This window comes from Schistocerca gregaria, chromosome X (assembly GCF_023897955.1).
Source record: "Schistocerca gregaria isolate iqSchGreg1 chromosome X, iqSchGreg1.2, whole genome shotgun sequence".
Lineage (NCBI taxonomy): Eukaryota > Metazoa > Arthropoda > Insecta > Orthoptera > Acrididae > Schistocerca > Schistocerca gregaria.
The window spans coordinates 210189790-210202178 of NC_064931.1; the positions used below are offsets into that span (position 1 = coordinate 210189790).

Here is a 12389-nt window from a genome sequence, read left to right on the forward strand (position 1 = left end):
GAATATAAAGAAAACAAATAGTATGCAATCAGTATAATGAGGGAAAGCAACTCTGTCACATTAAGAATAGGTAAATCTATAAATGCTGGGATGATTCCTTCATCAAAGCCACGACTGACCACCTATCATCCACTTCAGAAAAGCACAATTGCACACTATCTGATCAAAAGCATCCAGACACTTCTATGTAATGCAGAATTGACACTAGATGTCATGAGAGGTGGATTCGCAAGTATAAAAGAAGGCAGGGAGTACTGTGTTATCTAGCAGACGAGCAAGAACAGCAGAATGAGCTCATCAGGAGAGTTCAGAGGTGATGAACATGGACTAGGCACTGCAAATGGCTGACTTAGCTCTAGAACTGCTGCAAGCTTCAGCCACTGTCGTATAATCACACATTACGATGTGCATAGAACCAAACTTCAATAACATTTTTTTTATGAAATCAGAATTGCTCTGTACAATCACAGTAGTTGCTGTTTTTGATAACCATGAAAGAGAACTTTCAAACTAATCCAAGGTTTCGATTAAAAGTTTATACAGGTCTGAGAAAAAGTTAGTTTACAAAAATTATAAAACTTCTTTACTTGCGACTGGAAAATCTATAACTTGAGATTTACACGAGAAATATACATGCCTGTAAATTACAAAAAAACTCATTAATATTGGACCAATACATTTCAAGATATAATCTTTTAAAGAGACCAGTTCCTAGAAAGACACTGAAAATTGGACTGCTTCTGGTCTGCATAGCTTAAAGTGTTGCTGAGAAACTGCACATATTTTGCTGCACTGCTTGCCTTTTGCACAATCTGATATGTGAGATGTGTAGAATAATTCCTGCCTTTTCACATTATAGCACTTCGAAGGGTGACCATCTGGTCTGCCGAGTGCTGTTGGCAAGTGGCGTGCACCCAGCCCTTGTGCGGCAAACTGAAGAGCTACTTGATTGAGAAGTAGCAGCTCTGGTCTTGTAAACGGACATACGGCTGGGAGAGCGGTGTGCTAACCACATGCCCCTCCATATCAACATCCAGTGATGCCTGTGCGCTGAGGGTAACACGGCGGCCGGTCGGTACCGTTCAGCCTTCCAAGGCCTGTTCAGATGGAGTTTAGTTTACTTTTCACATTATATATGTTTGTATCATGTACTTTGCAGATTAGTAAATCAAATTACAGTTACTTGGCTGTGCAAGCCATTGTCTATTCTGTGTGGCCACCAGAGCTGGTTAGAACCTGCAAGTATTTTGCTACTATGTTCTTTTGTAAACCTGATATGTCAGTTCATTAGGATACTTCATGTTCTTCACATTATATATGTTTGTGTTATTTCCCTTGTGTATGTTAGGAAATCTACTCAATCAATTCTTAAGCAGAAATGAAACAAGAGCAGGTGAAAGCTGTAATGCTTACCGACATTACACAAAAGAGCAGATAATGACAGCATTGGCAGGAATGTTGAAATGTGGAGAACAGTGCCCACCACTCTTTTGTGCATGTTCACCTGCTCCTGTGCTCAGCCTTCAAGGCCTTCCTGCCTGCCAGGTGTAAATGAATGCCCTTAACCATCTGGCCCTTCTACCTGCCAGGTGTACACGTACACCCACAGCTATCTGGGCACTCTACCTGCCAGGTGTACACATCTGTCCACAGCCGTGAAAGGTTTAAAAAGAAGAGTGTACAATGGTTAGCAGCTCCTCATAAGCCATGCATTTCTGTAGTCAACGTTAAGCGGCAATGCGGGTGGCGTAAAGTGCAATACTACTGCACAGTTGGTGACTGGAAACTACTGATTTGGATTGATGAATTATGCTGTGGCAATCTGATGTAAGTGCTTATGTTTGGCGAATGTCCAGAGAACGTTACCTGCCACCACAGCTAGTGCCAACAGTGATATATGGAGTAGGGGGCGTTAGGGTATGCGGGTATTTTTTGTGGTCTTCTTACTGCTCTTATGAAGCCACGAAATGCAGAAGGATAAAAACAAATGTTAGAGCTCAGTGTACTTTGTACAGCAGAGGAACAATTCGGAGATGATAACTGTTTACATCAGCATGACAATGTATCCTATCATAAATAACATTCCTGAAATGGGCTGGCCTACCCAGAGCCCCATGATGAATTACAGTGTCGACTTTGCTCCAGCCCTTAGTGTCCAACATCCCTACCTCCTCTAGTTTTGGGTCTTGAGGGAGAATGGGCTGCTATCCCTGCACAGACATTAAGACATTTCATTGAAAGTGTTCCCAGCAGAATTCAAGCCACCATGAAGGTGAAGGGTGGACACACTGCATATTAATGTCCACTAGTAGTTGTCCAGATACTTAAGATAAGATTGTATATATTTATTTTCACTGTATTATGATGACAAATCCTACATCATTTTGAGAGGATTCCTAGATGAATGAATGAATAATTAAGATAAAATCAAGTAGTTTAAATGGGGCAAATGTGCAGAAGAGTAGATATTGGAGAACCAGTTGTGAGGTAGCTTTCACAGTAGTAATACCAGTGGGCCACAGTACTTTATTTGCATAAATCATTTTAATTACTTGTTTTATTATTTGTTTCAGAGTGCAAAGACAGCAAGAGATGACAGTATAATTGACAGAAGATAGAAGTGTAATAACTGGGTGAAGTAAATATGTCAGGAACAGCTTGGGACGGAAAAGTGGACCCATAAGAAAATGATCAACTCATAACAAATACTCTAATCTGGGAGAGAGCTATCAGCAATTAGTTTCAAAAAATACAATGGCTGCCAATGAATGCATTTTTGCTAAAGCTGAGTTGAAGTCAGACACTACTGAGGAGAGAAGGGCCATAAAGCAATAGTACTGTGAATATGTTTAGTGGGTGCAAACCAAATGTCAGGGTACCCATCTGAAATGTTCAATCAATGGGTAAGAAGCTATCTGCAAGGCAAAGCGAATGGAGGAGAACAGAAACTACACACCAGTTAGATTTACTGTATCATAAGTAAAGTATATGAAATAACTGCAAACAGATATACAAGGTGAACCAAGAAGGGTGCACTTAAACACCACAGTGCAATTCCTTGCATACAAAAAGTATAAGATGGCCCCTAACCGAATTTTGCCCTTCACATATGTTCGATACAAAAAAATCAATACTCTGTAATCACGTGTACAACAAGTATCTCCATTCAATATTGGTTAGCTGTGCTGCCCAGTTTGTGCAGTGGAACAGTTTTGCGTTTGAATACTAGAGTCCTATTCGGGGTCTATGGTTACTCGTTATTTATTTTCCAGTTTTGATGTTGTGGAATGTACTGTTTTTTAAACAATACACATACTACAACTAGAGTGTTTTTAACATTGACCATTGCAAATTATTGGTCAGACATGTCGAAAATTTCTTTAAGAGTAATAATCAGTTAAAATTAATCACCTGTCATAGGGCAGAAATAGCTATAAAATTTATCAATGTGGATATGTTAAACACAGATACACACATACTACATTCAGTAAAAGTAGCTGTTGATTTGAAAGCTGAAAGGCGTAATTAGTTACACCCTGATGATGACAAATATAGTAATAGTGTTGCTAACCCACTGGTGACGTAATCTCCTAACTGAATGAACTTATGACAGGCAGGTATCATGAAAACTGGATTTGAATTTAAAGGATGAAATAGTGCGAAACAAAATACTTAAACAATGTGACTTGCATGGTTGTGGGGGAACTACCTAGGATAGATGTAGAGAGGTCAGATTAAGATGATTTTTATTTTGAGGGAAGTGGTATATATAAAAAAAGGAGGGGGGGGGGGACAAAGCTGACAACGAACTGGAAGGCATGGAGGGCCCTAGTCCATGGAAGAGAACAGAATAAACATTTTAATGGAAAATACTTCATTAAAGTGGAACAATAAAATGACTGCACACTCATTTATGCGTTGGCATGTGTTTTGTGTAAGATCTGCTGCCATTGCTGTATAATGCTTAAGAAACTAGACACCATTTCATGCAGGAACTGTACTCTTAACCTAAAGTATTGTAACACAAAGCTCTACCTACTGTGTTACACATGCAGCACAGTCACACAGTACCAAACAAAAATACTGGTTGTATATGTGACAACAGTATTGCTTAACTGCCTTTTCTACTTCCATTTTCTGTCAAATATACATACAGAATAACATTTTGCTTGTGACATTTTTGTACTGTCAATACACAAGGAAGCATGCTGTGGCATCTGAGTGTGCAAATTTTGATTCACCCCATATAAGAGGGTGATTCCACAAAGATCAAGGTTTTCATGTGCGTCACAGCTAGATGGTTTCTAGCAAGTCTTGTTAGGAATGAGAGGACCACAACTGATCTCTCAGAAGCTCTTGATAAAGTAAATTGACTTGAATAAACTGTGAAGCTGGAACTAGATGGAAGAGTAATAAGTTGGATCACAGTATATCTACACCAAAGAAAACAGGTGGCAATGGAGAACTTCACATCACAGGTGGCAAAAATAGAAGGCTGTCCTGAGGCAGTAAAGTGGTAATATTCCCAAATAGTAGTAGGATAAAATGTATGTATACAAACTGGAACCAGATGACATCACAGCAACATGAGAATGCGACTGCCTGTGTGCAGAGAAACTATATTTGGGTCTGCACATAAGCGAGGTGGAAAACAAGGCATGCAAGTTTCTGTATACATTAATAACAGAACTAAAGGGTGCAAAAAATGGTAGAAAACAAAATAAAGTTGTACCTAATCAGCCCTTGGTCACAATTTTTAATCTTTTTGACCAGGTTTCAACACTCCCATGAGTGCCTTCATCAGAAATTAAATATTTAAAGTAGCCTATAACATAAGTACAAATTTATGCGAAAAAAGATTTTTATATAACAGTACAAGAAAGAGACAGTGCTTACATGTCACATATAAATTAAATATCAAGCCAGAAAGGCTTTAGTCACAAAGTATTTTTAAAAAGAATGCATGAAAGGTGAGCCACTGTGGGCTGCTCACACCTATAAAGCCACAGGTAGCAACAGACTGAGGCACCTGCATTAGCAAGTGTGGGGAGGTGAACATTACACCAAGAGTGCCATCTAGTAGCCATATATATAAGCAGGCTTCTTAACAGCTTAGACAGCTGAATGCTAAAATGAACAGTATTTAGTATATGAACTCACAGGAAAACTTTCATTTGACAACAGCAGACATGGTTACTTTTTGCTTATATAAAAGCATATAAATACGGTTTGGAGACTGAAAACTGATTAACAGTACAAAAAGAAGCAGCACTTACACATCACATATAAATTAAATATTAAGCGAAAAAGCTTTACTCACAATTCTAAAGTAGAATGTGTAGAAATTTGGAAATTTGTGGTAAAGTCTTATGGGACCAAACTGCTGAAGTCATCAGTCCCTAAAGAATGCATGGAAAGCTTCTTTTTGTACTGTTAATCAGTTTTCTGTCTCCAAACCATATTTCTATGCTTTTACATAAGCAAAAAGTAACCATGTCTGCTGTTGTCAAATGAAAGTTTGCCCGTGAGTTCATGTACTATATACTGTTCAATTTAACATTGAGCTGTCTATATTTTAGTTGTTAAGTAACCTACTTATATCTACGGCTACTACATGGCACTCTTGGTGTAATGTTCACCTGCCTGCACTGGCTAACGCGGATCTGCCCACACTTGCTAATGCGGACGCCTCAGTCTGTTGCTTTAAAGGTATGAGCAACCCACAGTGGCTCACCTTTCATGTATTCTTTTTTAAAAATTTTATGACTAAAGCCTTTCTGGCTTGATATTTATTTTATATGTGACAGGTAAGTACTGTTTCTTTCTTGTACTGTTAGTCAATACTTACACTCTTATATAAAAACCTTTTTTCCCGTAAATTTGTACTTTTGTTATAGGCTACTTTAAATATTTAATTTCTGATGAAGGCACTCATAGAAGTGTTGAAACCTGGTCAATAAGACTAAAAATTGTGACCAAGGGCTCATATATTTCTACTTTAGTTTATAAACAGTCACTGAACCAAGTAGCTATGTTTAAAACTCTGAGGGGGGGAAAAGAAGTAAAATGCTTGTTTGTCCCCTGTATGACTAGAGTTGGAGTATGCTTCAGGGGTACAAGATCATTTCCACAGAGAAACCTGTTAAAGCAAATGTAGAGTAATAAAATATAATGGGAGACTACAGAAGGACGAGCAGTCATAGAAATGTTTAGGAAACTGAAATAGGGAATGCCTTCCCCAAAGACGGAAAATAGCTAAATATACATGGGGTATTTACCAAGCATATGTGGGTAAGGATGAATGTGAAGGTCTAGGACACAGGGTGGTCAATGATGTGATATATCAAAAGTCCTAGGATGAATGGTCATTATTCATGTACATGACAGGAATGATCATTCAAAACAAAAAAGTCTGGTTAACATGGGCTCTAAAACACATACCTTAATACCTATGAGCACTTGCTCCTCTTTGATACTATGAGAAACAGCTCTTCTACTGTGTAAGTGCTCATTGTTTTCTAGGTATGCACTTTAGAGCCCATGATTACTTGACTTTCATTTGTTTTGTTTTGGTTCATACTACCTCCTCCTCAAAATTGGAAAGCAAAGAGCATGCAGTAGAATAGATTTGTTTCACAGTATCAAAGATGAAGAAGTGCTCGTAGTTCCTAAGGTATGCATTGCAGATCCCATGTTTACTACACTTTACTGTTTCGAATGATTGTTCCTGGTATATCCCTAACTACAGGCCATTCTTCCTGGGATGCCCAGTATAAGGTACGGAAAAACTGTCATTATGATGTGAACTTTAAATGCTGGAAATCTTTACCAGATTTAAAGAATCCTTTCACAAATTGCAAAATCCCCAAAAATGTGCAAATTAGGACATTACTGATTTTAGTAATATGAAATAATACTAATACATTGTAAATTACTGTAAAATAATACCAGGGAAACAGAGTCTATAGTCACCAATCAGTGTTTACCTTCTTACCTCCTAAAATAAAAACATAAAAAATAACATACCATTCGAGTTGCACTTGGGTCAGAGTCTCTAATACGAAGCCCATTATGAGTCCAAATATAAGCGACATCAAGTATTTCTTCTGCAACTGCCTGGCATCGCAGTTCCATGTCACGCTCCACGGCAGTGTGTGCTACGGGAACCATTTTTTGAATAAAGTGTGGACCACCTAAGAGAGTTGAAATATACATTAGTACATTATTATTAAACTGGTGAATGAAAATCTGAACCTCTTAGAAAACAGGTGAAGCTGTTCTGACATTATGAGGTACAGCAAATATTCTTATTTTCACCATATTTTATCATATTTCCGATTTCAACTTAATAGTTTTCAAATGCTGAGTATGAGAGACAGCAAGAAGCCCACAAATCAGTATCTATTCAAATTTAGTACGTAATATAAAATGACCAGTAGGCTTGTCAAATACAAGAGTAAGGATTTGGAATGTGCTGGCAAAATGTCAGAAACACCACTAAGTGTCTGTATGGCAAAATATCTCGAGAGATGAGTGCCAAAAGGCAACATGTCAAGTGGCCACAAAAGTCCGAACAATTTTGTAGTAATTTTTATAGAACAATAGAATCAGCTGTAACTATATTTGATTCTGATTGTTTGTTTCTGTTGAGAAGCAGTAGCATTTTACTGTAGATGAACAAAGTGCTCACTTGATTTGTGGTGTTTCTTATCATTATCTTTCTTTTCCAATCCATATTGATAATTACAACATAAAAGCACTGATTAGCATATTGCAGAGACCTTTCATGGGTATTTAAAGCCATATCACCCTTACTCGACAACATTACAGGACGAACTTAGGGTAGAATCAAAAATAATTCTATTCGTACTTCATAGGAATATGTTAAGACGTGTTTTCTTTTGAGGTCACTACAATGTGTACATTACACTGAGGCAGTCAGCAGCATGACTAAACAAATGAGAACTTAAACTACAGTCAGCCTACACCAGGGATTTGTGCTTCTGAAAAAGCAGAATTGAAATGTGGTCGTAGGCATTGCAGATTCCCTCCACTGTTGTGAGAGTCATATTCAAACCCTCTGATGAATCAGGATTAGTCTCTTTCATTTTTAAATAAGAAATTAAAATTATGGGCAATGTGCAACCCAAAGCAACACGCAGCGCACGAAGCATTTGGTAATGGCTAGTCCACAATTGTTTGCTGAGGCTGGCAGCACCATGAATGAGAAGTTCAGGTAAGTAGTAGACTGAGCCATAAAACAGAGTGGTTTGGTAAATAATAGTAGAGGAGAAGTGAGGGTGAGGGTAGGCAAATTGAGTGTGAGGGTAGTAGAAGGGAGGGAAAGTACTAGTGGTAGACCTGTGGGATTGTGGGAAAGAAGAATATGCTGGAGACAAAGTTCCCACCTGTGTAGATCAGAAGTGCCAGTGCTGGGAGAGGGGGATTCCAAATGTCTCAGGTACTGAATCATTAGGGTTGTGTTGCGCAGAATAAATTCAGTAGTTAGGGGTTGAGTTTGGGGTTGACCACAGTTTGGCTTACGAAAATAAGTTACAGTTTCTCAACCTCTTAACATGAAATGATATTGGTCATTTCCCTCTTACACAACAAATACTACTGCACCTCAATTATACATAATTTCTTGAATGTACAGTGAAATTCAAAATGAATATAACAATTACAAACAGCTATAACTATTTAATACATAGTGATACACCAGTAAGACTTACAGACAATGTAAAGAGAAATGAAAAGCAGTTTGCCCACACTGGAAGCCACGGAGGAACAAAACGTTTGCTGCATGCCTGACTTCCACATACGTAGTAAGGTTTATAAGCTCAACATTCAAATGTAGGGTACAGAAAAGTCTTTGTATGTAACTGAACATCAGCATGACTCACCAAAAATTAATGTGTTCTGTGTGATGTCAGCACCAAAACTGTATGGTCCAGTTTTCTTCACTGAGCAAAGCATTTCAACAAACATTTACTTTGACATACTTAAGTAATGGGTGACACCACTGCTTGACAAAGATTCCATTCATTACGTCTTTCAGCGAGATGGAGCACCCTAGCATCAGGAAGGCAGGGGGGCAGAAGTGGGGAGACCAGCACCTGCCACCTAGATGGCCAGATCTGACGCATTGATTTTTTAATGGGGTAAAATGTGAAAGACCTCAAGTATGTGCATCCTTTGCTGAAAACAATTCCAGAAATGAAAATATGCATTTCTAATGTGCTCACGTCAGTGACTCCACATATCATTCATATGTGGCGTAAATTGGATTACTACTCATATGTTGTTCGAATAAACATGGGAGTTATACTAAACACCTACAACGTACATAAAAAACTGAACATTCTTTCACATTCTCGGAAATTCTTACGGGTGTATCACTATGAATTAATTAGTAGTTATAGCCATTTGTAAACACTGTATTCAGAAACAGATATTTCTACTTCAGCATGATGAATGTTAGAGCATCAGCTCAGTGTACTGCATCAAACTTCAGCTCCGAAATGAACCCATGATGTATTAGATATCATTGTGGAATTTGAGTACTGTGTATATTGCATATAAGTTTAAATTATTCTTCATTGTCAGGATGATATACAATAATGCAAAGTATTGACAAATTTACCAAAGTTTGTGGAAATACCTGGATAATCACTTTCAGAAACTGACCCTATAAAGTTTTTCTTTCATGACATTTGTTGTAATGCTGATTGTTTAATGTCTCTGTACTATTCACATCTCATATAATTGTATTCCATATCCTCTACCTGGCATGAAAGTGTTTTCCTGAAGCAGACAGAATCCTTAAGTCTTTACTCAATATTCTTCCATACTGCTTCCTACAATATAATGCAACAACACACTTTTTCCAGAATCTGCCCAATTTCTATTATCTAAAGTTCAGATGTAATGGAGATATGCAGAGCTGTGAGTTACTTGTGTACTCTCTGTCAATAGCCACTCCACTAATACTTCACTTCATAGAAAAGCAGGTCAAATTTTGAAAGAATCAATGAATTACACATGATCAATGTGTGCAGGAAATTAATTTCCCCAGGAATTGGTGAAATGCATAAGTGGGCACCATAAAAACACTAACACATGTCAGTTGCAACAAACAGACTCAACCACTTTGAGGATGTTTATATTAAGATCTGGACCACAGACCAAAACACAATTGTAGTAAGGTACAAATAAGTGTAATAATGTAAGTAAACCTACACTGGGCAGACAAATGTAATAAGGTGAATCAACTAGGTAGACTTTCAGGTGGTTTCATTTCATTTTTTGCAACAATTCCTCCCCATCAGCTTGCCTCTCCCAACCTTTGATTGTGAGTGACACTATTAACTCTTCCCCTTTCCGCTCTCCTTCCTTTGGCTGTTCATATGAAAAGAAAAACTAGCATTGAATGTTTTGCATTGATAACAGCCCAATTGATATTAATTTACTTTGTAAATACGTAAACATGACCTTCAGATGTATTGCCTAAACTTTCTTTTAAATTTGAAAAACTGACCAATGTTTTAAGAAACCAAAATTTAGCACTACAGTACAATACTTACGAAGAACAATTAGCCTTCCTGTGCTTTCAGCCACGCCATACTCATTCTCGGCAATACAAGTATACAGGCCTTCATCATTACGAGATACGGAACGTATCAGAAGATCACCATTCCTCAGAATTTCACGGAGGCCTCCAGATCCTAAAAAGTATTGAAGAATTGATATTTCAAAATAGATTAAGGCCATAATATATATAACCTTTACTTGCTTACTCGCCTTAAGTTAGGTTAAGTAACAATTGTAAATACAATTTCTTTGATGTAAGGTTGTCATACTGAACAACACAATGTTCTTCAGCTCAAGTTGTAGCCAGCTTCAAGTACAATATCAAGAAATTGATATCTTATGTATGCTCATTATGAGCATGGCCGCAAAGCTGGAAAAAACAGTCATTAATGAAAGTTGTATTAGTTTCACTTAGGAGTCTTACCAATCTGAGAGCCGTCTTTCTTCCACACAAAACTTGGCCTTGGAGCTGCTTCTGGATTGCAGTTAATAGTAATGTTTCCCCCTTCTGCTGCATATGTTTCTGGCTCAAGTGGCCGTTTTTTAAATGATGGTTTCAGAGCTGACAGTTTGAAAACAAAAGTATCAGTTGTGACTATGATCAATAATGTATGAATTCAAAATTGTATAGTGCCTGCCTTAAGCTAGCTTGTATTTACATGTTCACTAAACTAGAAAATGTATGTCATTCGAGCTTACACAAGATACGCAGTTGAGCTGTAGAGTACTTGGCTTTAAGCTGATTCTTGGCTTTGCATTGGTACATAGCTTGATCACGATCTGGATCGAGATTCTTAATTGTCAAGACATTGTCAACAATTCTGTACCGGTCACGATCTTCTCCTGGTAGTTTTTCAACGTCCAGAGGTTCGCCATTCCTTAACCAGCTGTATGTGACATCTGGTATTCCAAATGCTTCACAAGTCCAAGTCAAGTCTGAATTTTTATCCATGTGTCTGTCAACCAATGGTATTGTAAAGTTTGGCTCAGCTGAAAAATAATTTTTATATTAATACTGCACATATAGCTAAAAGCCACGTAGAGCTTGAGAGTCCTAAACTTAAATGACAGATGTTGTTGACAAAACATTAAACACTAATCATCTCCTTCTCCTCCTCCTCCTCCTCCTCCTCCTCAAGTGATAGTTCTCTAATGTTCAACACAATTGTGAAAAATCACAAATAGAGGTACCTCGGCATTCCTTTACTGTTTGTTATGACAGATCGAGTAATCATAATGACACGTTACAGTTCCTATTAAATGTCAAGATTTATCTGAGATTACAATACACACAACTGAAGTTCATAAATGAACTTACAATTCTCTTTGTAAGCCATCTGCTTGACAATATAAAGTGTTAGTTCTAAATAAATCCATTAACAATATTGGTTATTTAAAATGAAACAAGTAGTATAATTCTTTTATATACGTGCACTGCTGCTGAAATGCACAGAGAAAAACTATCATTTGCTTTGTGCTTCTAATGTAGGTATTTGTGGAATGGCTGTAAAAGTTATGCATTCTAAAAGATTGTAATTGCTTAAACTCATAGGCAGAAACACAAGTTTTAACATTTATGTTTTTTTAATGCATCTCCCAAAACTATGAGTGAACTATAGACAGCAAATGAAATGGGAGGCAGTAGTACATAACATAGTTAGAAATAAGTGAGGCCCACATTCGAATTTTCACTGTGAAAGTAGGCTGTCTAGGCAATGTGTGACAAGAAATATAATTTTTGGAGAACATACATACCTGAAAATAAAACTGCACCAAAATCTTAAACATGTTCAGTATGC

The 12389-nt window shown here is 37.5% G+C and overlaps 1 protein-coding gene across 1 annotated transcript in view; it reads right to left on the bottom strand.

Annotated features, from left to right (window-relative positions):
- The window catches only part of LOC126297769 (contactin), a 154327-nt gene that overhangs the window by 79612 nt on the left and 62326 nt on the right, over positions 1 to 12389 (bottom strand). Inside the window, exons 10-13 of the mRNA XM_049988944.1 lie at positions 11290 to 11580; positions 11015 to 11152; positions 10584 to 10724; positions 7027 to 7193 (exon numbers count right to left, since the gene is read on the bottom strand). Coding sequence (XP_049844901.1) covers positions 7027 to 7193; positions 10584 to 10724; positions 11015 to 11152; positions 11290 to 11580 — 737 coding nt within the window. The remainder of the gene's footprint in view (positions 1 to 7026; positions 7194 to 10583; positions 10725 to 11014; positions 11153 to 11289; positions 11581 to 12389) is intronic.